Below are 25,968 nucleotides of genomic sequence, written 5' to 3' on the forward strand. Positions count from 1 at the left end.
AAGGTGACTGACAGCCGCCAGGTGGGCGGGGCTCCTTCCACTCATGACTGACAGCTGCCGGGTGGGCGGGGCACCGGATACTCATGACTGACAGCCGCCAGGTGGGCGGGGCTCCTTCCACTCATGACTGACAGCCGCTGGATGGGCGGGACTTCGGACACATGACTGAGACCCGCCGGGTGGGCGGGGCTCCGACCACCCATGATTGACAGCCTCCCCGTATCCACCCATCCGCGGCCCGGGCGGCCTGTGGGCGTGTCCGGCGGCGTCAGGGGGCGTGTCCGGCGGCGTCGGGGGCGTGTCCGGCGGCGTCGGGGGGCGTGGCCGCCGCCATGCTGCGGCCGCTGCTGCGCGAGCTGCGGGCCGTGCTCCTGGCCTACGCCGTGGGCGCCGCCGTCCTGCTGTCGCAGCTGCTGCGCCGCTGCCGCGGGGGCTTCCGGGAGCCCGGTGAGTCACGTGGGCGCTCCCGGCGTCCCCTGCGCCCGCGGGGGGGGGGCGATCCCGGTGGGGTCCCGGTCCACCCCACCGGGAGCTGTGTGTCGGGCCTGGAAGCGTCGCCCGCCATTTTGGTAGTTCTGGGCTGTAGTCGGATGCGGCGTCCGCGGTTTCCGGAAGTCCTGCCTCCGCCATTTTTGGAGTGGGCCTGGTCAGCGGAAGTGGCGTCTGCTCCGTCCCGACGGACCCGTTCCGACTTCTTTGTCCTTCTCTTCGCGGGGCCGACGGGAAACGAGCGGGTCCTCGGGCCTCGAGAGGTCGCGGGAGACGGCGCGGCGGCTCCAACGCGGCCCGCTGGCTTTCCCGCCGTCCTTCGCGGCTCGTTTCGTTGATGGGGCGGGCGCGGCCTCGGGAACCGGAAGTGGCGTCACGCTTTTCCGGAAGTCCCCCCTCCGCCATGTTGGTTCTTCCAACGGAATTTTTTTTCTGTTTTCTTTTAAAGAAAAATTAGTGGGCGGGCGCGAGCGGGCCCGCGAGGGCCGACGGGTAACGGCGGGGGTGTGGGGGGGCATCGCGGACGCTGCGGGGCCTGACGGGAACCGCACGGCGCCGCCGAGCCAGAACGGGAAAGCGAGGGGGGAATGAGGAGTCATGGCGGCGACGCGGGGCATCGTGGGTAATGTAGTCCTCAGAGGAAGCGGACGCAGCATGGCGGCGCCGCCGGGGATGGTGGGTAATGTAGTCCTCTGTGGATGCAGACGGATCACGCCGGCGCCGCGGAGAGTGACGAGAAACGAGAGGGGCTGACGGGTTCATGGCGGCCGCGCTGGGGCCGACGGGTAGTGTAGTCTGCGAGGGGGACGGTCGGGTGAATGGTGGCCACGGGGAAGCTGTCTGTTAATGGCGGGGCCGCAGGGCGACCACGGGTTCATGGCGGCCGCGCTGGCGCTGATGGGAAATGTAGGAGGCCGACAGGTTGATGGCGGCAAGGCCTGACGAGTCATGGCGGCTCCCCCGCGGGCTGATGGGAAATGTAGTCCGTAGGAACCTGACGGGTTAAGGCAGGCAGGGACTGATGAGTCATGGCGGCTCCCCAGGGGCTGATGGGAAATGTAGTCCATAGGAAACTGACGGGTTAAGGGAGGCAGGGACTGACGAGTCATGGCGGCTCCCCGGGGGCTGATGAGAAATGTAGTCCATAGGAAACCGACGGGTTAAGGGAGGCAGGGACTGACGAGTCATGGCGGCTCCCCGCGGGCTGATGGGTAATGTAGTCCCTAGGAAACCGACGGGTTAAGGGAGGCAGGGACTGACGAGTCATGGCGGCTCCCCGATGGCTGATGGGTAATGTAGTCCCTAGGAAACCGACCGGTTCATCGCGACGCCGCGGGGGGGACAACAGGTTCATGGCGGCCGCGCTGGGGCTCCTGGGAAATGTAGTCTCTGAGGAAGCTGACGCTCATGGCGGAGCCACGGGGGACGGTCGGGCTCATGGCGGCCGCGCGGAGGCCGAAGGGACATGTAGTGCCCGCGGGCGTGAGCTCATGAATATGCATGAGGCGCGGCGAATATGCAAATGACCCGAAATAAAGATGGGAACTGGGGGCGTGGATATTCATGTTTTATGCAAATCCGGCCGCGGGAGGTGACGGTTCCCATCTTAGGGCGTCGGGGGGGGGGGGGGGGGGGGGGGGGGGTCCGTCCCGGTGACGTCATGACGCCCGCCCGCCCGTCTGCGTCATCTGCATATTCATGGCCTCGTTTGCATACCCGGGGGCCATGTGTGACGGGAAGTCCCGCCCCCCCCACTTCCTGTGTCACCTATGGGGCGGGCGGAGATGATGACATCCAAGATGGCCGACCGGCGGTGATGATGATGACGACATCCAAGATGGCCGACCGGAGGGTGATGACGACATCCAAGATGGCTGACGGGACAGTGATGACGACATCCAAGATGGCCGACCGGACGGTGATGATGACGACATCCAAGATGGCCGACCGGACGGCGATGACGACATCCAAGATGGCCGACCAGATAGTGATGACGTCGACATCCAAGATGGCCGACCGGACGGTGATGACGACATCCAAGATGGCCGACCGGACGGTGATGACGTCGACATCCAAGATGGCCGACGGGACGGCGATGACGACGACGAGATCCAAGATGGCCGATGGGACAGTGATGACGTCATCCAAGATGGCCGACTCCCTGTCCCCGGACCCGGGGTCCCACGTCCCGGGGTGCTGGGTGCTCAGTCCTCGGCCTTCCGGAACCCGGGACTCGTGGGCCGGGTGCTGGGGTCTCGGTACTCCCAGGGCGCCCGGGGGAGGGTGCTCGTGACTCGGTGCGCCGGGTGGGCGGGGCCCTGGGGGTACTCAGCGCAGTACCGAGAGCGCCGAGGTCTCGTGTCGCCCCCGGGACAGGAAGTCCCGCCCCCGGCGCCCCCGGGACAGGAAGTCCCGCCCCCGGCGCCCCCCGGGACAGGAAGTCGCCCCCCCGGGGACAGGAAGTCCCGCCCCGCCATGACCGACACCCCCCCCACCCCCCGCCCCGCCCCGCAGTGCTCCCCCCGCAGCCCGACCGCGTGGCCATCGTGACGGGCGGGACGGACGGCATCGGGCTCGCCACGGCGCGGCAGCTGGCGCGGCTCGGCATGCGCGTGGTCATAGGTCAGCGGGGGGTCGGAGGTCAAGGGGCGGGTGGGCGGGGCGTCAGGGGTCAGGTCGGGGTCGGTGGGTCGGGAGGCGGGGCGTGGGGGTCAGGGTCAGGGGGCGGGGTCAAAGGGCGGGGGCGGAGCTTGGGGGTCAGGGGGCGGGGTCCCGGGAGGACCCCCCCCCCCCCCCCGACGTCGGCCATCTCTGTTTTCCAGCCGGGAACAACGCGGACAAGGCCCGGGACGTCGTGCGCAGCATCAGGGCGGAGACCGGGAACGAGAAGGGTGAGCGGGGCGGGGGGGGGTGGGTGCGGGGTGCTGGGTGCTGGGTGATCAGTTCTGGGTGCTGGGTGCTCGGTACTGGGTGCTGGGTGCTCGGTATTGGGTGCTGGGTGGGTGCTTGGTGCTGGGTACTCGGTACTGGGTGCTGGGTGCTCAGTGCTGGGTGCTCTGACCATGCTCGGTGCTGGGTGCTGATTACCAGGTGCTGGGTGCTGGGTGCTCATTACTGGGTCCTAGGCACTCTGTCCACAGCGCTTGGTGCTCAGTGCTTAGTGCTTGTTTGGTGCTCAGTGATTGGTGCTGGGCGCCCGGTAAGCACGGTACTGGTGACTCAGTCCTTAGCCGGCGTGGGTCCAGTGCCCGTGACACAGTACTGAGCGTGCTGGGCCCTGAGTCCTGACGCTCGGTGGGTAGAGTGCTGGGGACTCAGTACTTAGATGCTGGGGACTCAGTACTTACTTGGTTGGCCGAGTGCTTGGGACCTGGTACTTGGGTGCTGGTGACCGAGTACTCTGTGACCTCAGTCCCCCGTCTGGGTCGGGCGCCGAGGACCTGGTCCCTTGGGCGCTGGGTGCCTGGTGCCCCGGGTGCTGCTGACCGGGTACTCCCCCCCCGGCCCCGCCCCCCCCCGCCGCAGTGGACTTCCTGTTCCTGGACCTGGCCTCCCTGGCCTCCGTCCGGGCGTTCGCGCGCGACTTCCTGTCCCTGGGGTTCCCGCTGCACGTGCTGGTCAACAACGGTGAGCGCGGGGGGGCGGGGCCGGGGTATGCAAATGAGGGGCGGGGCGGGGCCTGGTGTGGGGGCGGGGCCGGGGTATGCAAATGAGGGGCGGGGGGCTGGCGTGGGGTCCCATCTGCATAATCAAATCGTGGTTGGGTATGCAAATGAGGACCTGGGAACCATCAGCATATGCAAATTAGGTCGGGTATGCAAATGAGGACCCGGGAACCATCTGCATATGCAAATCGGGTGCAGATATGCAAATGAGGGCCCGGGAACCATCTGCATATGCAAATCAGCTGCAAACATGGAAATGAGGGCTGGGGCGGGGACTGGTGTGGGGGCGGGGCCGGGCATGCAAATGAGGGCCGGGGCCGGGCATGCAAATGAGGGCCGGGGTCGGGCATGCAAATGAGGACCTGGGTCCCATCTGCATATGCAAATTGGGTGCGAATGTGCAAATGAGGGACGGGAGCTGGTGCGGGGTCCCATCGGCATATGCAAATCAGGCCGGGTATGCAAATGAGGGCCGGGTTAGTGGGGTCTATCTGCGTATGCAAATTGGGTGCAGATATGCAAATGAGGGCCGGGGGAGTGGGGCTGGTGCGGGGACCCATCGACATATGCAAATCGGCTCAGGTATGCAAATGAGCGGCCCTGCGGGCCTCATGCATATGCAAAACGAAGCGGGGCGGTCCGGGCGGGCCGCTCATTTGCATATGCAAATCCTGCGGTCATGAGGCCTGTGTCAGTATGCAAACGAGCGGCGAATATTCATCACGCCCGGAGCTCATTTGCATAGCGGCCCCGGGGCCGGGAGAGGGTCTGGGTGGGCGGGGTTCCCAGGGGGACCTCATTTGCATATGCAAAGCCGCGTGGGTGAGGCTGGCGCTCATTTGCATAGGGGGCCGGGCCTCCCGGGTATGCAAATGAGCCGGCAGGGGAGCCGCAGCCCAGTCCTGTTTCCATATGCAAACGAGCCGCGCATATGCATGAGGCCGGAGCTCATTTGCATAGGGGCCCGGCGAGTGCCTGGGTGGGCGGGGCCTGGCAGAGGGCGGGTCCCCGGGCTCATTAGCATATGCAAATCCCGGCGCCACAGCGGTGGGAGCCCCACCGAGACGGGGCCTCCTCATGAATATGGAGATTGGGGGCGGGGCCGCCCGCCCGGCTCATTTGCATAGGGGGATCCATCGCGATTGGGCCCCCGACCTTGGCTCCTCCCCCCGGGGAGTCTGAGTGACGGCCGGGCCCCGTGTCCCGGGCCCCGCCCCCCCGCCCGTATCCACTTCCTGTCCCCCCCCCCGCTGTGTCCCCGCCCCCCCATGCCCGTGTCCACTTCCCGTCCCCCCACCTCCGTGTCCCCGTCCCCGTGTCCACTTCCCGTCCCCGCCCCCCCCGTGACCACTTCCTGTCCCCTCCCCCCGCCGCGGCCCCGCCCCCCCCCGTGACCACTTCCTGTCCCCGCCCCCCCCCGTGACCACTTCCCGTCCCGGCAGCGGGCGTGATGCTGGCGCCCCGCGGGTCGAGGACGGCGGACGGGTTCGAGCGGCACCTGGGCGTGAACTTCCTGGGCCACTTCCTGCTGACGCGGCTGCTGCTGGGCGCGCTGCGGGCGGCGGGGGTCGCGGGGGTCGGCGGGCGCGCGTCGTCTGCCTGGGCTCCGCCACCCACTACGTCGGGGCGCTGGACCCCGGCGCGCTGGGCCGCGGGTGAGGGGGCGGGGCCCCGGGTGAGGGGGCGGGGCCGCGGGGGGCGGGGGGACCCGGACAGGAAGTGGGGGGGCGGGACGGGAAGTGGGTTAGGAGAGAACAGGAAGTGGGTGGGAACGAGACAGGAAGTGAGCGGGCGGGAAGTGAGTCGGGGGGTCGGGAAGTGGGTCCGGGGAGCACAGGAAGTGGGTAAGGAACCAGACGGGAAGTGAGCGGGCGGGACAGGAAGTGGTGGAGACCGGAAGTGGGTTAAGAGAGGACAGGAAGCGAGTCAGTGGGACAGGAAGTGGGTCCGGGGAGCACAGGAAGTGGGTTGGAGGGGCGGGAAGTGGATGGCCACGAGACAGGAAGTGGGTGGGCGAGACAGGAAGTGCCTCAGCGGGAACCGGGAGTGGGTGGAAGTGGACAGGAAGTGAGTTGGAGGGACAGGAAGTACTGAAGTAAGGGCAGGAAGTGGGCGTTCAGGACAGGAAGTGAATAAACCAAGACTGGAAGTGGTGAACAGGGACCCGGAAGTGGAGTGGGATTGGACAGGAAGTGGGTTGGACAGACAGGAAGCGCCGAAGGAGGGACAGGAAGTGGGTGTTTAGGACAGGAAGTGAATAAATGAAGCCCGGAAGTGGTGAACAGGGACCCGGAAGTGGGTGAAATTTGACAGGAAGTGAGTGGGAGGGACAGGAAGTGCCGAAGTAGAGACAGGAAGTGGGCGTTCAGGACAGGAAGTGAACAAACCAAGACCGGAAGTGGTGAACAGGGACCCGGAAGTGGAGTGGGATTGGACAGGAAGTGGGTTGGACAGACAGGAAGTGCCGAAGGAGGGACAGGAAGTGGGTGTTTAGGACAGGAAGTGAATAAACGAAGCCCGGAAGTGGTGAACAGGGACCCGGAAGTGGGTGAAATTTGACAAGAAGTGGGCTGGAGAGACAGGAAGTGCCGAAGGAGGGACAGGAAGTGGGTGTTTGGAACAGGAAGTGATTAAACAAAGCCTGGAAGTGGTGAACAGGGACCCGGAAGTGGGTTGGGATTGGACAGGAAGCGGGTTGGACAGACAGGAAGCACCGAAGGAGGGACAGGAAGTGGGTGGTACTGGACAGGAAGTGGGCGGGCGGGGCCGGGCTGGGCGGGTCTGACCGCAGGCCGCCCCGCCCCGCCCCCCCGCAGCCCGGCCGCCGCCGAGTCGCCCCACGCGGCCTACGCGCGCAGCAAGCTGGCCCTGGTCGTCTTCTCGCGGCGGCTGCAGCGGCTCCTGTCGGCGCGCGGCGACCCCGTCACGGCCAACGTGGCCGACCCCGGCGTGGTGGACACGGCGCTCTTCCGCCGCGCGGGCTGGCCCGCCCGGGCCCTGCAGCGGGCGCTCGGGTGGCTGCTCTTCAAGGTGGGTGCTGACTGCGCGCGCGGGCGCGGCTGGGCGCGGCGGGGGGCGGGGGGGGGGGGGGGGGTGGGGGGGGGTGGGGTGTCTGCCCGGGTGCCGTGACTCGGTTTCCCCGTGCGGAGTCACGAGGGCTGAGCGCGTGGTCACGAGTACTGAGCACACGACGCTGAGTACTGAGCACATGATGGTGAGTACTGACTCACCACGAGTACCGAGCGCTGAGTACTGACTCCTCATCACAAGTGCCGAGCACACGATGCTGAGTACTGACCCATGATGAGTACTGAGCGCACGACCCCGAGTACTGAGCACACGACGCCGAGTACTGACTCAGCACGAGCGCCGAGCACTGACCCCGCCCCCGCCCCCCCCCCGCCCCCCGCAGACCCCCGAGGAGGGCGCCTGGACGCCGGTGCTGGCGGCGGCCGCCCCCGCGCTGGAGGGGGTCGGGGGCCGCTACCTGCTGCACGAGGCCTTCGCGGAGCCGCTGGCCGCCTCGCGGGACCCGGGGCTGCAGGACCGGCTGTGGGCCGAGAGCTGCCGCCTCACGGGCGCCGACCCCGGGGAAGGGGGGGGCGGGGGGGGCGGGGACCCGGGGCCGGGGGGCCGCCAATAAAGGACGACTGAGCGCCAGCACCCGGGGCGCGGCGTCGCGTGTGAGTTTGTGGTGGGGGTCGGGGGGGGGGGGGAGGGTGGGGCGGGCGTGACGTCCCCCGGGGGGTCACGCGGGGTCACGTGGGGGTCACGCAGGGTCACACGATGATGTCACCCAGGGTCATAAGGGGTCAGGTGGGGCCACAGAAGGTCACGCGGGGTCACACAGGGTCAAATCTGGTCACACTCTGGGGTCACACAGGGTCAGGTGAGGTCACACGGGGTCACATGACGTCACATGGGGGTCAGTTGGGGGTCACAGGGGGTTCATGGAGTCACATGATGTCATACAGGGTCATAAGGGGTCACGCGGGGTCACAGGGGGTCACAGAAGGTCATGCGGGGTCACACAGGGTCAGTGGGGGTCACACGGGGTCCCGTGGGGTAACAGGGTCATGTAACAGCAAACGGGGTCACAGAAGGTCACACAGGCATCGCCTGGGGTCACACGGGGTCGCATGAGGTCACACGGGGTCACACGGGGGTCACAACGGGCCACATGATGTCATACAGGGTCACATGATGTCACTTGGGGTCACGTGAGGTCAAATCGGGTCACGAGGGGTCACAGTGGGGTCAAAGGGGGGTCATGGACTCACACGGTGTCATACAGGGTCAGAGGGGGTCACGGGGTCCTGGTGGGGTCACGTGGGGTCACTCAGGGTCATGTGAGGTCTCACGGGGTCGCGTGAGGTCAAACGGGGTCACAGGGTCACAAGCATCCCCTGAGGTCACCCAGGGTCACACTGTGGGGGTCACATGATGTCACACGGGGTCAGGAGAGGTCACAGGGTCACACGGGGTCTCGGGTCCCACGGGGTCGCGTGCGGGCCACATGAGGCCACGCAGGGTCAAATCAGGGCACGCGGGGTCACACGGCGTCATGTGAGGTCACACACGGGGTCGCATGGGGGTCAGACGGGGTCACAGAAGGTCACATGGGTCCACAAAAGGTCATACGGGGGTCGCATGAAGTCACACGGGGGTAATGTGAGGTCACACGGGGTCACACAGGTCACATGGGGTCACACAGGGTCATGTGAGGTCACGCAGGGGTCACGTGAGGTCACACGGGGTCACAAATGAGGTCGCCGGGGGGTCACCGAGCCAGCGCTTCCTTTATTCCCGCCCCCTCTCCGCCCCGCCCCCTCTGCCCCGCCCGGCCCCGCCCCCCCACGGCGTCACTTCCGGGCCAGCATGACGTCGTAGGCGCCCCCCGTGCGGCGGCAGCGGAAGCGCGGGAACCCGGCGCGGGCGCAGAGCTCGCGGGGTACTGGCGCTCGCGTCCTCTCGCGGCCGCCGCCCGTCTGCACCAGCACGTTCAGCGACAGCAGCAGCGCGGGCAGCGGGCCGCGGCCCGCCCGGCGCCAGCAGGGCCTCCACCACCAAGACGGCGGCGCCTGGGGGGGGGGGCGCGGGCCTCGGTTTACCCCCGTGTGACTCGGTTTCCCCCCCGTGTGACTCGGTTTCCCCCCGTGGGACTCGGTTTCCCCCCCGTGTGACTCAGTTTCCCCACCCAGGGCCTCGGTTTCCCCCTCAGTTTCTCCCCCAGGGCCTCAGTTTCCCCCTCAGGGCCTCGGTTTCCTCCCCCCAGGGCCTCAGTTTCCCCCCCAGGGCCTCAGTTTCCCCCCGTGTGACTCAGTTTCCCCCCGTGTGACTCAGTTTCCCCCTGTGTGACTCGGTTTCCCCCCGTGTGACTCGGTTTCCCCCCGTGTGACTCGGTTTCCCCCCCCAGGGCCTCAGTTTCCCCCCAGGGCCTCAGTTTCCCCCCCGTGTGACTCACTTTCCCCCCCCCCGTGACTCAGTTTCCCCTCGTGACCCCTCCCCGACCCCCCGGTGACCCCCCGGCGACCCCCCCGCGGCCCCCACCTGGCCCCCCGGCCGCCCGGATCCGGCCCAGCAGCCGCGCGCAGGCCTCGTCCGGCCAGTCGTGCAGGACGCGCGCCAGGATGTAGAGGTCGGCCGCGGGGAGGCGGGACCGGAAGAAGTCGCCTGGGGGGGTCACGGGGGTCACGGGGGGTCTGGGGTCACGGGTTTCCCCCTCAGTTTCCCCCCCAGGGCCTCAGTTTCCCCCCAGGGACTCAGTTTCCCCCCAGGGCCTCAGTTTCCCCCCCAGGGCCTCAGTTGTGGGAGGTCACAGGGGTCACAGGGGGGTCAGGGGGCGTCACGGGGGTCGCGCCTGCCTCGGTTTCCCCCGCCCGGGACGCCTGTGCCTGGTGAGGCTGGGGAGGGGAGGTGGGCGGGGCCATGACGGGGTGGGCGGGGCCCGGGGTGGGGTGGGCGGGGCCCTAGGTGGGGCGGGTTGGGTCTGGGGATGGGTGGGCGGGGCCTTCAGGGAGTGGGCGGGGTCAGGAGGCGGTGGGCGGGGCCTGGGTCGAGTGGGCGTGGTCGGTGGGCGGAGCCAGAGAGGACGGAACCAGAAAAGTGGGCGGGGCCCTGGGTGGTGGGCGGGGTCGGGGGCGTGTCCCGGGGTCGAGGGCGTGCCCCGGGTTGGTGGGCGGGGTCAGGGGGCGTGTCCCGGGGCCGGGGGGCGTGTCCCAGGGTGATGGGCGGGGTCGGGGGCGTGTCCCGGGTGATGGGCGGGGTCGGGGGCGTGTCCCGGGGCGGTGGGCGGGGTCGGGGGCGTGTCCCGGGGTGGTGGGCGGGGTCGGGGGCGGGTCCCGGGGTGATGGGCGGGGGCCGGGGGGCGTGTCCCGGGGTCGGGGGCGTGTTCCGGGGTCGGGGGGCGTGTCCCGGGGTGGTGGGCGGGGCCGGGGGGCGTGTCCCGGTGTCGGGGGCGTGTCCCGGGGTCGGGGGCGTGTCCCGGGGTGGAGGGCGGGGCCGGGGGCGTGTCCCGGGGTCGGGGGCGTGTCCCGGGGGTGGTGGGCGGGGTCGGGGGGCGTGTCCCGGGGTCGGTGGGCGTGTCCCGGGGTCGGGGGCGTGTCCCGGGGTGCTGGGCGGGGCCGGGGGGCGTGTCCCGGGATGATGGGCGGGGCCGGGGGCGTGTCCCGGGGTGGTGGGCGGGGGTCGGGGGCGTGTCCCGGGGTCGGGGGCGTGTCCCGGGGTCGGGGGCGTGTCCCGGGGGTCGGGGGGCGTGTCCCGGGGTCGGGGGCGTGTCCCGGGGTCGGGGGCGTGTCCCGGGGGTGGTGGGCGGGGCCGGGGGCGCGTGTCCCGGTGTCGGGGGCGTGTCCCGGGGTCGGGGGCGTGTCCCGGGGGTGGTGGGCGGGGTCGGGGGGCGTGTCCCGGGGTCGGGGGCGTGTCCCGGGGTGGTGGGTGGGGTCAGGGCCGTGTCCCGGGGTCGGGGGGCGTGTCCCGGGGCGGGTGGGCGGGGTCGGGGGGCGTGTCCCCGGGGTCGGGGGGCGTGTCCCGGGGCGGTGGGCGGGGCCGGGGGGCGTGTCCCGGGGCGATGGGCGGGGGTCGGGGGCGTGTCCCGGGGCCGGGGGCGTGTCCCGGGGTCGGGGGCGTGTCCCGGGGTGGTGGGCGGGGTCGGGGCGTGTCCCGGGGTGATGGGCGGGGTCGGGGGCGTGTCCCGGGGGTCGGGGGCGTGTCCCGGGGTCGTGGGCGTGTCCCGGGGCGGTGGGCGGGGGTCGGGGGGCGTGTCCCGGGGTCGGGGGCGTGTCCCGGGGCGGTGGGCGTGTCCCGGGGTCGGGGGCGTGTCCCGGGGAGGTGGGCGGGGTCGGGGGCGTGTCCCGGGGTGATGGGCGGGGTCGGGGGCGTGTCCCGGGGTCGGGGGCGTGTCCCCGGGGTCGGGTGGGCGTGTCCCGGGGTCGGGGGCGTGTCCCGGGGTCGGGGGCGTGTCCCGGGGCGGTGGGCGTGTCCCGGGGTCGGGGGCGTGTCCCGGGGCGATGGGCGGGGTCGGGGGCGTGTCCCGGGGTCGGGGGCGTGTCCCGGGGTCGGGGGGCGTGTCCCGGGGTCGGGGGCGTGTCCCGGGGCGGTGGGCGTGTCCCGGGGGTCGGGGGGCGTGTCCCGGGGTGGTGGGCGGGGGCCGGGGGCGTGTCCCGGGGTCGGGGGGCGGGTCCCGGGGTCGGGGGGCGTGTCCCGGGGTCGGGGGCGTGTCCCGGGGGGTCGGGGGCGTGTCCCGGGGTGGTGGGCGGGGTCGGGGGGCGTGTCCCAGGGTCGGGGGGCGGGTCCCGGGGTCGGGGGGCGTGTCCCGGGTGGTGGGCGGGGCCGGGGGGCGGGTCCCGGGGTTGTGGGCGGGGGCCGGGGGCGTGTCCCGGGGTCGGGGGCGGGTCCCGGGGTCGGGGGCGTGTCCCGGGGCGGAGGGCGGGGCCGAGGCCGGGGTCAGGGGTCGGGGGTCGCGCCCCCGTCTCACCCGCGCAGAGGCGGGCGGGGCCCGGCGGGAAGTGCGCGCGCGCGGCGGCCACGACGCCCGGGGTCTCGAAGACGCAGACGGCGCTGCCGGGGTAGAGGCGGGCGCAGGCCGCGGCCAGGGCGCCCGAGCCGCCTGGGGGGGGCAGGGGGGGGGAGGACTCAGCGCAGCACCCGGGGGGGGACTCGGCACAGCACCCGGGGAGGACTCAGCACAGCACCCGGGGGGACTCAGCACAGCACCCGGGGGGACTCAGCACAGCACCCGGGGAAGGGACTTGGCACAGCACTGACACGGGGACTCAGCGCAGCACGCGGGGAAGGGACTTGGCACAGCACTGACACGGGGACTCAGCGCAGCACTCGGGAGGACTCAGCACAGCACCCGGGGGGACTCAGCACAGCACCCGGGGAAGGGACTCGGCGCAGCACCCGGGGGGGGACTCGGCACAGCACTGACACATGCACTCAGAACAGCACTCAGGAGGACTCAGGAGAACCCAGTCCAGCACTGGGGTTGATTCAGGGGGACTCAGCCCAGCACTGACACATGGACTCAGAACAGCACTCAGGAGGACTCAGCACAGCAACCACCAGGGGCGACTCGGCAATCAGCACCCAGCCGGGGGGACTCAGCGCAGCACCCGGGGAAGGGACTCGGCACAGCACTCAGGAGGACTCAGCCCAGCACTCAGGAGGACTCAGCACAGCACTCAGGAGGACTCAGCGCAGCACCCAGGAGGAGCCGAGCACCCAGCACCCCCCGTCCCCGCCCCTCCCCGGGCCCCCGGGCCTCACCGCCCACGTCGCAGATGACCCGGAAGGGCGAGAGGTCGAAGGCCGCCAGGACCCGCCCCCCCGCTCACGCGCCACGTGTCCTGCAGGGCGCGCATGAAGGACAGGCGCTCCGCCTCCGACCTGGGGGGGGGGGTCGCGGGGTCACGGGGGCGCGGGGTCACGGGGGGGCGGGGTCACGGGGTCGCGGGGGGGGGGGGACGATCGGCGACGTGGGTGCTGCGCACAGTACTGCTGAGCCCGCGCACGGTGGGCGGGCAGGGGCCGAGGGGTGGGCGGGGCATCCCGGGGTGGGCGTGTCCCCCGGGTCGGGGGGGGGGGAAGGGAGTGGGCGGGGCCTCCGGGGGACCGTTGGGCGGGGCTTTGAGGCCTGGGCGGGGCTTCGGGGCCTGGGCGGGGCTCCCTGGGGTGGGTGGGGCCTCCAGGGACCATTGGGCGGGGCTTCGGGGCCTGGGCGGGGCTTCAGGGCCTGGGCGGGGGCTTCGGGGCCTGGGCGGGGCTTCCCGGGGTGGGAGGTGCTTCCTGGGGCAGCGGGAGGGGCCTCCCGGGCCAGTGGGCGGGGCTTCGGGGCCTGGGCGGAGCCCCCCGGGGTGGACGGGGCCTCCTAGGACCAGTGGGCGGGGCCACAGGAAGGACTATTCCCCGCGGGGTGGGCGTGGCTGCCCGGGGAGGGCGGGGCTGAAGGGGGTGGGCGTGTCCCCGGGTTTCAGTGTGCCTTGAGGGAGTGGGCGGGGCCAACGGGGTGGGCGGGGCCACAGGAATGACTCTTCCCCGCGGGGTGGGCGGGGCTGGCTGGGGTGGGCGTGTCCCCGGGTTTCAGTGTGCCTTGAGGGAGGTGGGCGGGGCCAACGGGGTGGGCGGAGCCTCCTGTGAGCAGCGGGCGGGGCCACAGGAAGGACTCTTCCCCGCGGGGTGGGCGGGGCTGGCTGGGGTGGGCGGGTCTGTCGGGTGGGCGGGGCTGGCTGGTGTGGGGCGTGGCCCCAGGGCTTAGGTGGGATTTGACGAAGTGGGCGGGGCTGGCAGGGGTGGGCGTGGCCTCCAGGGCCAGTGGGCGGGGCTGGCTGGGGTGGGCGTGTCCCCGGGGCTTAGGTGTGGTGTGAGGGAGTGGGCGGGGCCTCCGGGTGGGCGGGGCCTCCGGGGACCAGCGGGCGGGGCCACAGGAAGGACTATTTCCCTGGAGGGTGGGCGTGGCTTGCAGGGGTGGGCGTGGCCTCCGGGGCCGGTGGGCGGGGCCCCTGGGCTTGTTCTGGTGAGCGGGGGGTGGGCGTGGCTTCGGGGGGACGGTGGGCGGGGCCTCCCGGGAGCTGGGGGCGGCTGGGGGCGGGGCTAGCCGGGGCGGGCGTGTCCCCGCGGGGTGGGCGTGGCCTCCCGACCTGTAGATGGCGGCGAAGGGCTCGTAGGTGACGTCATCGTCCTCGTCCTGGCCGTCGCCCGGGGGACGCAGGCTCCGCCCCCCCCCTGCCGTGAGTGACGGGCCCGGGGCGGCGACGTCATCGGGGGGAGAGAAACGGGTCGGGGGGGGGGAGGATGACGTCGTGGGGCTCGGGGCCCCGCCCACCGCCCGCCAGGCCCCGCCCACTAGGGAAGCGGGACGACGTCGTGCGCGGCCCCGCCCTCCGCCCTGCAGGCCCCGCCCGCCGCCCCGGGCCCTCGGAGGCCACGCCCACTCAGCGCAGGCCCCGCCCACACACCCCAGAGGACCCAACCAGGCCCGCAGGCCCCGCCCCCCGGCCCCGTCACTCACCCCCAGGCCCCGCCCACACACCCCACGCTCACCGCCCAGGCCCCGCCCACAACCCTTGGGCCCCGCCCACCTACTCCAAACCCCTCCACCGGCCCCAGGCCCCGCCCCCCCGGCCCCCGTCGCTCACCGCAGGGCCCCGCCCAGCCCCGCCCAGGCCCCGTAGGCCGCCGCCCCCGACCCCAGGCCCCGCCCCCCGACCCCAGGCCCCGCCCCCGACCCCAGGCCCCGCCCCCGACCCCAGGCCCCGCCCCCCGGCCCCCGCCACTCACCGCAGGGCCCCGCCCAGCCCCGCCCAGGCCCCGTAGGCCGCCGCCCCCCGACCCCGGGCCCCGCCCCCCGACCCCAGGCCCCGCCCCCCGACCCCAGGCCCCGCCCCCCGGCCCCCGTCACTCACCGCAGGGCCCCCGCCCAGCCCCGCCCAGGCCCCGTAGGCCGCCGCCCCCCCGACCCCAGGCCCCGCCCCCGACCTCAGGCCCCGCCCCCGACCCCAGGCCCCGCCCCTGGGCCCCGTCACTCACCGCAGGGCCCCGCCCAGCCCCGCCCAGGCCCCGTAGGCCGCCGCCCCCCGACCCCAGGCCCCGCCCCCGGCCCCCGTCACTCACCGCAGGGCCCCGCCCAGCCCCGCCCCCGACCCCAGGCCCCGCCCCCCGGGCCCCCGTCACTCACCACAGGGCCCCGCCCAGCCCCGCCCAGGCCCCGTAGGCCGCCGCCCCCCAGGTAGAGCAGCATCGCGCGCTGGGGACCGGGCGCCGCCCGCCAGGAGGAGCTCGCGGGAGGGCGGGGCCAGCGCGTACGCGCCTGCGCGGGGGGGCGGGGTCAGTCGGGGACACGCCCACCAGGACCCGCCCATCCGTCCATCAACCATCCCCACGGTGACATCGCCCTATTGAGCTCCGTCATGGGTGCTGGTCGGGTCGCGCTCAGTCAATCTGGCTGATTGACGGGCGGGGCACCCCACCCTCCCCCGACCCCCGCGGTGACGTCACCTCCCGAGCCTGTCCGTCAACCAACCCCGTGACGTCACCCGGGCAGTGCTGGGGGCCGTAGAACTTGGTCATGGGTACTGGTCGGTCGTGCTCAGTCCCTCACGTGATTGACAGACAGGCGGCCCCCGCCCTCCCCCCCGGTGGCCCCGCCCCCAGACGCGATGACGTCACCCACCCCCCGCTAACTGTCCATCATCCGAGACCCCGTCACGTCCCCCCCGGAGCGCCGGGTGCTCGTGCACAGTCCTCCCCGTGTCCCCGGGACCCCCGCCCGGTGGCCCCGCCTCCACGTGTGATGACGTCACCCCCCGACTGTCCATCATTTGAGACCCCGCCCCCGCCCTCCCCGGGTGCTCACGCACAGTCCTCCGACCCCCCGACCCCGCCCCCCGCCCCCCCCGGGTGCTCACGCACAGTCCTCCTCCGCCGGCGCCTCCTCCCGCCTCTGCAGCAGCCGCAGCCCCGCGCAGGCGTCCAGCAGCAGCCGCGCCCCGCGGGGACTGAGTCCCAGCACCCGGGCCACCGAGGCCGCGTCCAGGGGCCCCGCGGCCAGCGCCTCGAAGACGCCGAGGTCGCAGGCCGTGAACAGGACCTGCGCGGGGGGGCCGGGGGGGGGTACTGAGCACCCGGTGCTGGGTGGACCGAGCATCCAGTACCCAGCACCGGGTGGACTGAGCCGTCAGCACTGTGTGTACTGAGCATCCAGCACCCAACATCCAGCACTGTGTGTACTGAGCACCCAGCAGTCTATGCACTGAGTTCCCAGCACCCTAAGCACTGAGCACCTAGCACCCTAATGACTGAGCACCCAGCACCGCCCCCACTGCGACCCCAGCACTCCACCCAAAGCCCCCAAGACTGCGTACTGAGCACCCCCAGCCCCCCATCCACCCAGCACCCAGCACTCTCTGTACTGAGCAGCCAGGCCTGTATGTACTGAGCTCCCAGCACTCTACATACTGAGCACTAATGACTGAGCATCCAGTACTCCATGTACTGAGTTCCCAGCACCCTAAACACTGAGCACCCAGCCCTGTACATACTGAGCACCCAGCACTCTCCCCACTGAGCACCCAGCCCTGTGTGTACTGAGCTCCCAGCACCCTCTGAGCCCCAGCACTCTACATACTGAGCCCTAATGACTGAGCACCCAGCCCTGTGCGTACTGAGCACCCAGCACTCTATGCACTGAGTTCCCAGAACCCTCAGCCCCGAGCACCCAGCACCAGCACCCTAATGACTGAGCTCCAGCACCCTAGTGACTCAGCACCCAGCCCTGTACGTACTGAGCCTCCAGCACTGTGTGTACTGAGCCTCCAGCACTGTATGTACTGAGTTCCCAGCACCCTCAGCCCCGAGCACCCAGCACCCTAATGACTGAGCTCCAGCCCTGTATGTACTGAGCATCCAGCACTGTATGCACTGAGTTCCCAGCACCCTCAGCCCCGAGCACCCAGCACCCTAATGACTGAGCTCCAGCACCCTAGTGACTCAGCACCCAGCCCTGTACGTACTGAGCATCCAGCACTGTACATACTGAGTTCCCAGCACTCTATGCACTGAGTTCCCAGCACCCTAAGCACCGAGCACCCAGCACCCTAATGACTGAGCTCCAGCCCTGTACGTACTGAGTTCCCAGCACCCTATGCACTGAGTTCCCAGCACCCTAAGCACCGAGCACCCAGCACCCTAATGACTGACTGAGCTCCAGCCCTGTATGTACTGAGCGTCCAGCACTCCATGTACTGAGCCTCCAGCACTGTATGTACTCAGTTCCCAGCACCCTCAGCCCCGAGCACCCAGCACCCTCAGAGTGACTGAGCCCCAGCACCCTAGTGACTCAGCACCTAGTCCTGTACGTACTGAGCACCCAGCCCTGTATGTACTGAGCATCCAGCACCCTAAGCACCGAGCACCCAGCACCCTAGTGACTGAGCACCCTAGTGACTCAGCACCCAGCCCTGTATGTACTGAGCCTCCAGCACTCTATGCACTGAGCATCCAGCACCCTAAGCACCGAGCACCCAGCACCCTAGTGACTGAGCACCCTAGTGACTCAGCACCCAGCCCTGTATGTACTGAGCCTCCAGCACTCTATGCACTGAGCATCCAGCACCCTAAGCACCGAGCACCCAGCACCCTAAGCACCGAGCACCCAGCACCCTAAGCACCGAGCACCCAGCACCCTCAGAGAGACCGAGCCCCCAGCACCCGCCCGCCCCACCTGGGACCCCATGAACCCGTGCGCCAGGTCCATGAGGCGGCGGAAGTCGGCGTCCTCGGGGTCCGGGGCGGCGGCCATCTTGTCACTCCCCGGCGGCCCTGAGGACTGAGTCCCAGCACCCGGGCTTTAAAGGCTGAGCGGGGGGGGGGGGCGGGGGGGGATCCCCGCGGGGCCGTCAGCGGCTGAGCCGGATCAGGCGGGGGGCGGGGCCGGGGGGGCACTTCCGGTTCCCAGGGAACTGAGCGCCCAGCACCCGGGGCTGAGCACTGAGCCCCAGGGACTGAGCACCGAGCACCCAGGCTGAGCACTGAGCTCCCAGACTAAGCACTGAGCTCCCAGACAGTACTGAGCTCCCAGAATGAGTACTGAGCACCCAGACTGAGCATTGAGCACCCAGGCTGAGGACGGAGCCCCAGGGACTGAGTACTGAGCACCCACGCTGAGTACTGAGCACCAATGCTGAGCACTGAGCCCAAGGGACTGAGCACTGAGCACCCAGACTGACCACCGAGCACCTAGGCTGAGTACTGAGCACCCAGGCTGAGCACCGAGCACCCAGGCTGAGCACTGAGCCCCAGGGACTGAGCACCCAGCACCCAGACTAAGCACCGAGCACCCAGGCTGAGCACTGAGCACCCAGGACTGAGCACCGAGCACCCAGGGACTGAGTACTGAGCACCCAGGGCTGAGTACCGAGCACCCAGGGACTGAGTACTGAGCACCCAGAGGCACCACCCGCCCCGAGCTCCTCATGCGCCCCCCCCCCCCCCCCGCGGGGCCCTAATCCGGTTCGATCCGGTTCTGATCCGGCTTAAGCCGCCCGGGCCTGACGCAGGCGCCCCGCCCCCCCCCCCACCCCGGGGCTGACGTCAGGGCGGGTCGCGGGGTCACGGGGTCACCGCGGGGGCGGGTCACGTGTCCAGGGGACCCCGGGGCGACCCCACGCGACCCCGCGCGACCCCGCGTGACCCCGCCGCAGGGCGCCGCCCGATGTCGGGCGCCGTCGGGTGCTGCGCACAGTGATCCAAGAATTCGTGACCGACCCCCCCCCCCCCCCCGGGCCCCAGGTGCTGACACGGGACATCCTGATATCTGGTGCCATTGGGTGCTGTGCACAGTGATCCCAGAAAACGTGACACCCCCCCCGAAGGCCCACGTGGGACACAAGATCCTGATCTTGGGTGTCATTGGGTGCTGCGCACAGTGATCTCAGGAGACGACACACCACGGTGCCCAGGGCTGATACGCGATGATCCACCTGTCGGGTGTCATGGGGTGCTGTGCACAGTGATCCCAGGATATGTGACACTCCGGGGCCCACGTGATGCATGAGCCCCTGATATCGGGTGCTGCCGGGTGCTGTGCACAGTGATGCCAGGAGACGTGACCCCCCCCCCCGGGGCCCACGTGGGACACGTGAGATCCCGATATCGGGTGTCGCTGAGTGCTGCGCACAGTGATCTCAGAAAACGCGACCCCCCCTGACACCCAGGTGTAACACGCGAGATCCCGATATCAGGTGTCTTCGGGTGCTGTGCACAGTGATCCCAGGAAACGTTACCTCCCCCCTTGGGGCCCACATGAGACACGCGAGATCCTGATATCAGGTGCCGTTGGGTGCTGCGCACAGTGATCCAAGAATTTGTGACCACCCCTGGGCCCCAGGTGCTGACACGCGAGATCCCAATATCAGGTGCTGTTGGGTGCTGCGCACAGTGATCCCAGGAAGCGTGACCCACCCCCGGGGCCCACGTGGTGCATGAGACCCCGATATTGGGTGCTGCCGGGTGCTGCGCACAGTGATGCCAGGAAACCGTGACCCCCCACCCCCAGGGCCCAGGGCTGACACGCGAGATCCCGATATCGGGTGTTGTTGGGTGCTGCGCACAGTGATCCAAGAATTTGTGACCGACCCCCCCCGGGACCCAGGTGCTGACACGCGACATCCCGATATCTGGCGCCGTTGGGTGCTGCGCACAGTGATTCCAGAAAACGCGACCCCCACCCCCAGGGCCCAGGGCTGACATGCGAGATCCAGATATTGGGTGTTGTTGGGTGCTGCGCAGAGTCATCCCAGAATTCGTGACCCACCCCGGGCCCCAGGTGCTGCGCACAGTGATCCCATGAAATGTGACCCCCCCAGGGCCCACGTGGGACACGCGAGATCTCAAAATCTAGTATTGTTGGGTGCTGCGCACAGTCATCCCAGGAAGCCTGAACCCCCCCCCCGAGGCCCACGTGTGACACAAGATCCTGATCTTGGCTGTCATTGGGTGCTGCGCACAGTGATCCCAGGAAGCGTGACCCCCCCAGGGCCCACGTGATGCATGAGACCCCGATATCAGGTGCTGCTGGGTGCTGCGCACAGTGATCCCAGGACACGAGACACCACGGGGCCCAGGGCTGATACGCGATGATCCAGCTGTCGGGTGTCATCGGGTGCTGCGCACAGTGACCCCAGGAAACGTGAACCCCCCCAGGGCCCACGTGTGACACGCGAGATCTCAAAATCTAGTGCTGTTGGGTGCTGCGCACAGTCATCCCAGAAACCATGAACCCCCCCCCGAGGCCCACGTGTGACACAAGATCCTGATATCTGGCGCCGTCGGGTGCTGCGCACAGTGATTCCAGGAAACGCGACCCCTCCTGGGGCCCACGCGTGACACGTGAGATCCCAACCTTAGGTGTCGTCAGGTGCTGCGCACAGTGATCCCAGAAACCATGACCCCCCCCCCCCAAGGCCCACGTGGGACACAAGATCCTGATCTTGGGTGTCATCGGGTGCTGCGCACAGTGATCCCAGGAAATGTGACCCCCCCAGAGCCCACGTGATGCATGAGACCCTGACACCGGGCACCATCGGGTGCTGTGCACAGTGATCCAAAAATTTGTGACCCCCCCCGGGCCCCAGGTGCTGACACGCGACATCCCGATACCTGGCGCCGTCGGGTGCTGCGCACAGTGATGCCAGGAAACGCGACCCCCCCAGGGGCCCATGCGTGACACGTGAGATCCCAACCTTGGGTGTCGTCAGGTGCTGCGCACAGTCATCCCAGAAAGGGTGACCCCCCCCAGGGCCCACGTGGTGCATGAGACCCTGACACCGGGCGCCGCCGGGTGCTGCGCACAGTGACCCCAGAGAGACGCTGGCACGCGGGTGTCCGGCCACGGCACGGGGCCTTTATTGTCTCGCGCGGGGACGGCGGGGCGGCATCATCGACCCCGCGTGACCTGGGGCGGGGCGGGGAACGGGGGGGGGGGGAAAAACAATCACCCGCGCGACTCAGTCCCTCGCGGGCGTCACGCGGGTCCACGGGGTCGGGGGTCGGAGGGCGGGGCTTCGGGGGGGGCGGCGGCGTCCCAGCATGCTTTGCGGTGGCGGCTCCGGGGGGGGGGGGGGGGGGGGGGGACCGACTCGCCCGTCACCGGCTCCAGGCGCCGCCGCGGTGCCGCGGGGAGCGGGACCGGGAGCGCGAGGGGTCGCCCCGGCGGTGGCGGCTGCGCCGGCCCTCGCGCCCGCGCTCCTTCTCGCGGCGGCGGTGCCCGCGGCGGCGGTGGGGCCTCCCGGTCGCCGTCGCCGCCACGGTCGCCGCCATCGCCGCCATCACCGTCGGCCCCGGTGTCCTCGAGCCCGTCGCCGGGGCCGCGCGGACTCCGGCGCGGGGGGTCGCGGGGCGGGGACGTCGCCGCGGCGGGCGGGGGCGGCGCCGCGGCGGGGTCATCCGCGGGGTCCTCCGGGGTCGCCCGCGGGGCGGCGCGCCCGGCCCGGGTGACGTGGTGCAGGATGTCGAGCACGGGCCGCAGCAGGTCGTCCGTCATGGCGGCGGCCGCGGGGGCCGAGGCGGCGGCGCCGTCGGGGTCGGGGTCGGCGCCGCCGGGGGTCGGGGGCGTCGCCGGGGTCGCGGGCGGCGCCGGGGTGTCCGGGGGTCGCGGGCCCCCCCCCCCGCCGCCGCGGCCCAGCAGCAGGGCGAGCAGCCGCTGCCGCAGTTCCCGCTCGCGCCGCTGCAGCCCCAGCGCCCGCTCCTTCTCGCGCTCCACGCGCCGCAGCTCGGCCTCCTGCAGCCGGCGCCGCTCCTCCTGCCGCTGCCCGCAGCCGGGCCGCCTGCGGGGGGGGGGTCGGCACAGTCGATGTGGGGTCACGAGGGTCGACTTGAGGCCACCAGGCCGGCGCGGGGCCGTCGTGAGGTCGGGGGGTCGCGCGGTCAACTTTGGGTCGCCAAGGTCAGCGTGAGGTCACGGGGTCAATGCGGGGTTGCGAAGGTCAATGTGAGGTCATGGGGTCAGCGTGGGGTCGTCAAGGTCAACCTGAGGTCACGGGGGCCGTGTGGGGTCATGGGGTAGTCATGTGGGGTCAGTGTGTTGTGGGGCCTTGGGCAGGTCACGGGGTCAACTATGGGTCACCAAGGTCAACATGAGGTCACGGGGTCAATGTGGGGTCACCAAGGTCAACTTCAGGTCACGGGGTCATTACAGGGTCATGGAAGTCAACCTGAGGTCACGGGGGCCGTGCGGGGTCACGGGGTAGTCGTGTGGGGTCAGCGTGTCACGGGGCCTTCGGGAGGTCAGGGGGTCGACACGGGGTCACCAAGGTCAACATGAGGTCACAGGGTCAATGCAGGGTCGTGAAAGTCAATGTGAGGTCACGGGGTCAGCGTGGGGCCATCAAGGTCAACACCAGGTCACGGGGTCACTACGGGGTCACGGAAGTCAACGTGGGGTCCCACAGGTCAACCTGAGGTCACGGGGTCGGGACGAGGTCGCGGACGTCCGCACGGGAACACGGAGGTCCCGCCCACCCCGCCATGACATCACACGACCGATGACGTCATCTCCCTTGACCTGTGACATCACAGTGACCTCGCGTGCCCGCCCCGCCCCCGTGACCCCTGACCCCCCACGACCCCCCCGCGGCCCCGCCCACCTTGGCGCGCGCCAGCAGCTCGGCCACCAGGCGGATGGCCTGCAGCGTGCGCTGGGCCAGCAGCAGCTTCCGCTCCTCCAGCCGCACCCGGGCCTGCAGCCGCCGCTGCTCCTCCTGCGCCGCCCGCGCCGCCCGACGCCGGCTGCGGCGGGACGCGCGCTCCCCGCTGCCGCTGCTCCCGGCGCCGCAGCTTCTCCTCGCGCCGGCGGGGCGCGCTCCTGCTCCTCCAGCTCCTTCTGCTTCCTGGGGGGGGGGCGGGGCGTGACTCGGTTTCCCCCCCCCGGGGCCTCGGTTTCGCCTTCAGTTTCCCCCGTGACTCGGTTTCCCCCCCAGGGGCTCAGTTTCCCTCTCATTTCCTCTCAATTTCCTCCCAGGGCCTCAGTTTGCCCCACAGTTTCCCCCCCAGGGTCTGTTTCCCCCTCAGTTTCCCCCCCAGGGCCTCAGTTTCCCCCTCAGGGCCTCAGTTTCCCCCTCAGGGCCTCAGTTCCCCCCTCAGTTTCCCCCCCCAGGGCCTGGGTTTCCCCCCTGTGCCTCGGTTTCCCCCCCCGTGCCTCAGTTTCCCCCCCGTGCCTCAGTTTCCCCCTCAGTCTCCCCCCCCAGGGCCTCAGTCTCCCCCCCAGGGCCTCAGTTTCCCCCCCAGGGCCTCAGTTTCCCCCCCGGGCCTCAGTTTCCCCCCCCCAGGGCCTCAGTTTTCCCCCCCAGGGCCTCAGTTTCCCCCAGTGTGACTCAGTTTCCCCCCCAGGGCCTCAGTTTCCCCCCCCAGGGCCTCGGTTTCCCCCCCCCGTGCCTCAGTCTCCCCCCCCGTGCCTCAGTCTCCCCCTCGGCCCCCCCCCCGCCCCGCGCACCGCTCCTCGTCCCGCCGCCGCGCCTCGGCCTCCTTCTCGCGCCGCTTCTGCTCCTCGCGCTGCAGCTCCAGCTCCTGCAGCTTCTGCCGCTCCAGCTGCCGCCGCCGGATCGACGCGTCGCTCAGGTGCTTCGTGGCGTCGAAGGTCACCTGCGGGAGGGGGGGGGGGTCGGGGGTCACGCCGGGGGGTCGGGGGTCGGGGGTCACAGGGGGGGGGGTCGGCCGGCCCCGCCCACCGCGCCGCCCGGGTCGGATGCAGATCGCGGCGCCGTCGCTCAAGACCCTCCCGTCAGTCACGGGGTGAGGCCCCGCCCCCTGGCCCGCAGGCCCCGCCCCCCCTCCGTGTCGGCCCCGCCCACGCCGCACCAACGTCTTGGGTCACGGTCGCTCTGCAGGGCCCAGGGCGGCCAGTCGGGGGCCTCCCGTCAATCACGGGGTGAGGCCCCGCCCCCTCGGGCTCAGGCCCCGCCCCCTAACCCAGGCCCCGCCCACATCTAGTTAATCAGGACATGGAAGTGGCAGTCGAGGGCCTCCTGTCAATCATGGGTGAGGCCCCGCCCCCTTAGTCAGTGGCCCCGCCCCCACTCCCCGGCCCCGCCCACCGAGCCCCAGGCCCAGCGTCACGGCTCGCGGTCACATTGCAGGGCGTGGAAGGGCCAATCAGGGGCCTCCTGTCAGTCATGGGCTGAGGCCCCGCCCCTGACATCATGGCCCGCCCACTGAGTCACAGGCTCCGCCCCAATCCCCGCCCACCGGGCCCTGCGTCTGAATTCGTAACCTCATTGCAGGTCTCAGCACTGCCGGTCGGGGGCCTGCTGTCTGTCACGGGGTGAGGCCCCGCCCCTCCGTCACAGGCCCCGCCCCTCAGTCACAGCCCCGCCCCCTACACCCCAATCCCCGCCCACCGGGCCCTGCGCCTGAACTCGGAACCTCATTGCAGGTCTCAGCGCTGCCAGTCGGGGGCCTGCTGTCCGTCACGGGGTGAGGCCCCGCCCCTCAGTCACAGGCCCCGCCCCCTACACCCCGGCCACGCCCACCAGGCCCTGCATCTGAACTCGGAACCTCATTGCAGGTGTCAGCACTGCCAGTCAGGGGCCTGCTGTCAGTCACCGGGGTGAGGCCCCCGCCCCTGACGTCATAGCCCCGCCCCCTCAGTCACAGGCCCCGCCCTCCGCCCCAATCCCCGCCCACCGGGCCCTGCGTCTGAACTCGTATCCTCATTGCAGGTCTCAGCGCTGCCAGTCAGGGGCCTGCTGTCAGTCACCGGGGTGAGGCCCCGCCCCTCCGTCACAGGCCCCGCCCCTCAGTCACAGCCCCGCCCCCTACACCCCAATCCCCGCCCACCGGGCCCTGCGTCTGAACTCGTATCCTCATTGCAGGTCTCAGCGCTGCCAGTCAGGGGCCTGCTGTCAGTCACCGGGGTGAGGCCCCGCCCCTCCGTCACAGGCCCCGCCCCTCAGTCACAGCCCCGCCCCCTACACCCCCAATCCCCGCCCACCGGGCCCTGCGTCTGAACTCGTATCCTCATTGCAGGTCTCAGCGCTGCCAGTCGGGGGCCTGCTGTCCGTCACGGGGTGAGGCCCCGCCCCTGACGTCATAGCCCCGCCCCCTCAGTTACAGGCCCCGCCCCCCGCCCCAATCCCCGCCCACCGGGCCCTGCGCCTGAACTCGGAACCTCATTGCAGGTCTCAGCGCTGCCAGTCAGGGGCCTCCTGTCAATCACGGGCTGAGGCCCCGCCCCTGATGTCATAGCCCCGCCCCCAGCCCCGCCCCCACACCCCGGCCCCGCCCACAGAGTCCCCGCCCCACGTCTCAGGCCGTGTTCACGCTGTGGGACGTGGAAGGGCCGGTCAGGGGCCTGCTGTCCGTCACCCGTGAGGCCCCGCCCCTGACGTCACAGCCCCGCCCCCGGCCCCGCCCCCAGAGTCCCCGCCCCACGTCTCAGGCCGTGTTCACGCTGTGGGACGTGGAAGGGCCGGTCAGGGGCCTCCTGTCCGTCACGGGGTGAGGCCCCGCCCCTGACGTCACAGCCCCGCCCCCGGCCCCCGCCCCCAGAGTCCCCGCCCCCAGAGTCCCCGCCCCGCGTCTCAGGCCGTGTTCACGTTGTGGGACGTGGAAGGGCCAGTCGGGGGCCTCCCGTCAATCACGGGGTGAGGCCCCGCCCCCTCGGGCTCAGGCCCCGCCCCCTCAGTCACAGCCCCGCCCCGCCCCGCCCCCACCCCCCGGCCCCGCCCACAGAGTCCCCGCCCCACGTCTCAGGCCGTGTTCACGCTGTGGGACGTGGAAGGGCCGGTCAGGGGCCTGCTGTCCGTCACCGGGGTGAGGCCCCGCC

General features: G+C 70.9%; 3 protein-coding genes across 3 annotated transcripts; 1 reads left to right on the plus strand and 2 right to left on the minus strand.

Moving 5' to 3' along the window:
• Nucleotides 1-299: 299 nt before the first annotated feature.
• Nucleotides 300-7,797, plus strand: Dhrsx (dehydrogenase/reductase X-linked). Its single transcript, XM_052731761.1, is given in 8 exon segments — nt 300-447; nt 3,004-3,111; nt 3,312-3,380; nt 4,015-4,116; nt 5,597-5,718; nt 5,721-5,809; nt 6,971-7,184; nt 7,567-7,797. Coding segments are annotated over 8 exon segments (1,050 nt in total). The 5' UTR covers nt 300-332.
• A 1,219-nt stretch (nt 7,798-9,016) lies between these two features.
• On the minus strand, nt 9,017-17,949 carry Asmt (acetylserotonin O-methyltransferase). Its single transcript, XM_052731772.1, is given in 10 exon segments — nt 9,017-9,193; nt 9,195-9,235; nt 9,705-9,827; nt 12,127-12,258; nt 12,921-12,984; nt 12,986-13,040; nt 14,291-14,495; nt 15,328-15,459; nt 16,062-16,239; nt 17,872-17,949. Coding segments are annotated over 10 exon segments (1,185 nt in total).
• Nucleotides 17,950-21,171: 3,222 nt separating this feature from the next.
• Akap17a (A-kinase anchoring protein 17A) lies at nt 21,172-24,345 on the minus strand. The gene is made up of 4 exons (XM_052731786.1): nt 24,239-24,345; nt 23,638-23,919; nt 22,793-23,035; nt 21,172-21,973 (listed from the first exon to the last, which is right to left on the minus strand). Exons 1-4 carry the CDS (start codon nt 24,343-24,345, stop codon nt 21,172-21,174), a joined length of 1,434 nt encoding a protein of 477 aa, XP_052587746.1.
• Nucleotides 24,346-25,968: the final 1,623 nt, after the last annotated feature.

The sequence above is a fragment of the Peromyscus californicus genome, unplaced genomic scaffold (genome assembly GCF_007827085.1).
Source record: "Peromyscus californicus insignis strain IS unplaced genomic scaffold, ASM782708v3 Scaffold_126__1_contigs__length_123124, whole genome shotgun sequence".
Taxonomy (NCBI): Eukaryota; Metazoa; Chordata; class Mammalia; order Rodentia; family Cricetidae; genus Peromyscus; species Peromyscus californicus.

Bases quoted from the DNA above. Each gene is read 5' to 3' on its own strand.
- Akap17a (XM_052731786.1), bottom strand. From the start codon at position 24,345: ATGATGTCAGGGGCGGGGCCTCAGCCCATGACTGACAGGAGGCCCCTG. The intron at 23,036-23,637 runs GTGCGCGGGGCG...CCCCCCCCCCAG, and splicing joins CGGCGGCGGGACGAGGAGCG to GAAGCAGAAGGAGCTGGAGG. The intron at 21,974-22,792 runs GTGGGCGGGGCC...CCCCCCCCGCAG, and splicing joins AGCTGCTGGCGCGCGCCAAG to GCGGCCCGGCTGCGGGCAGC.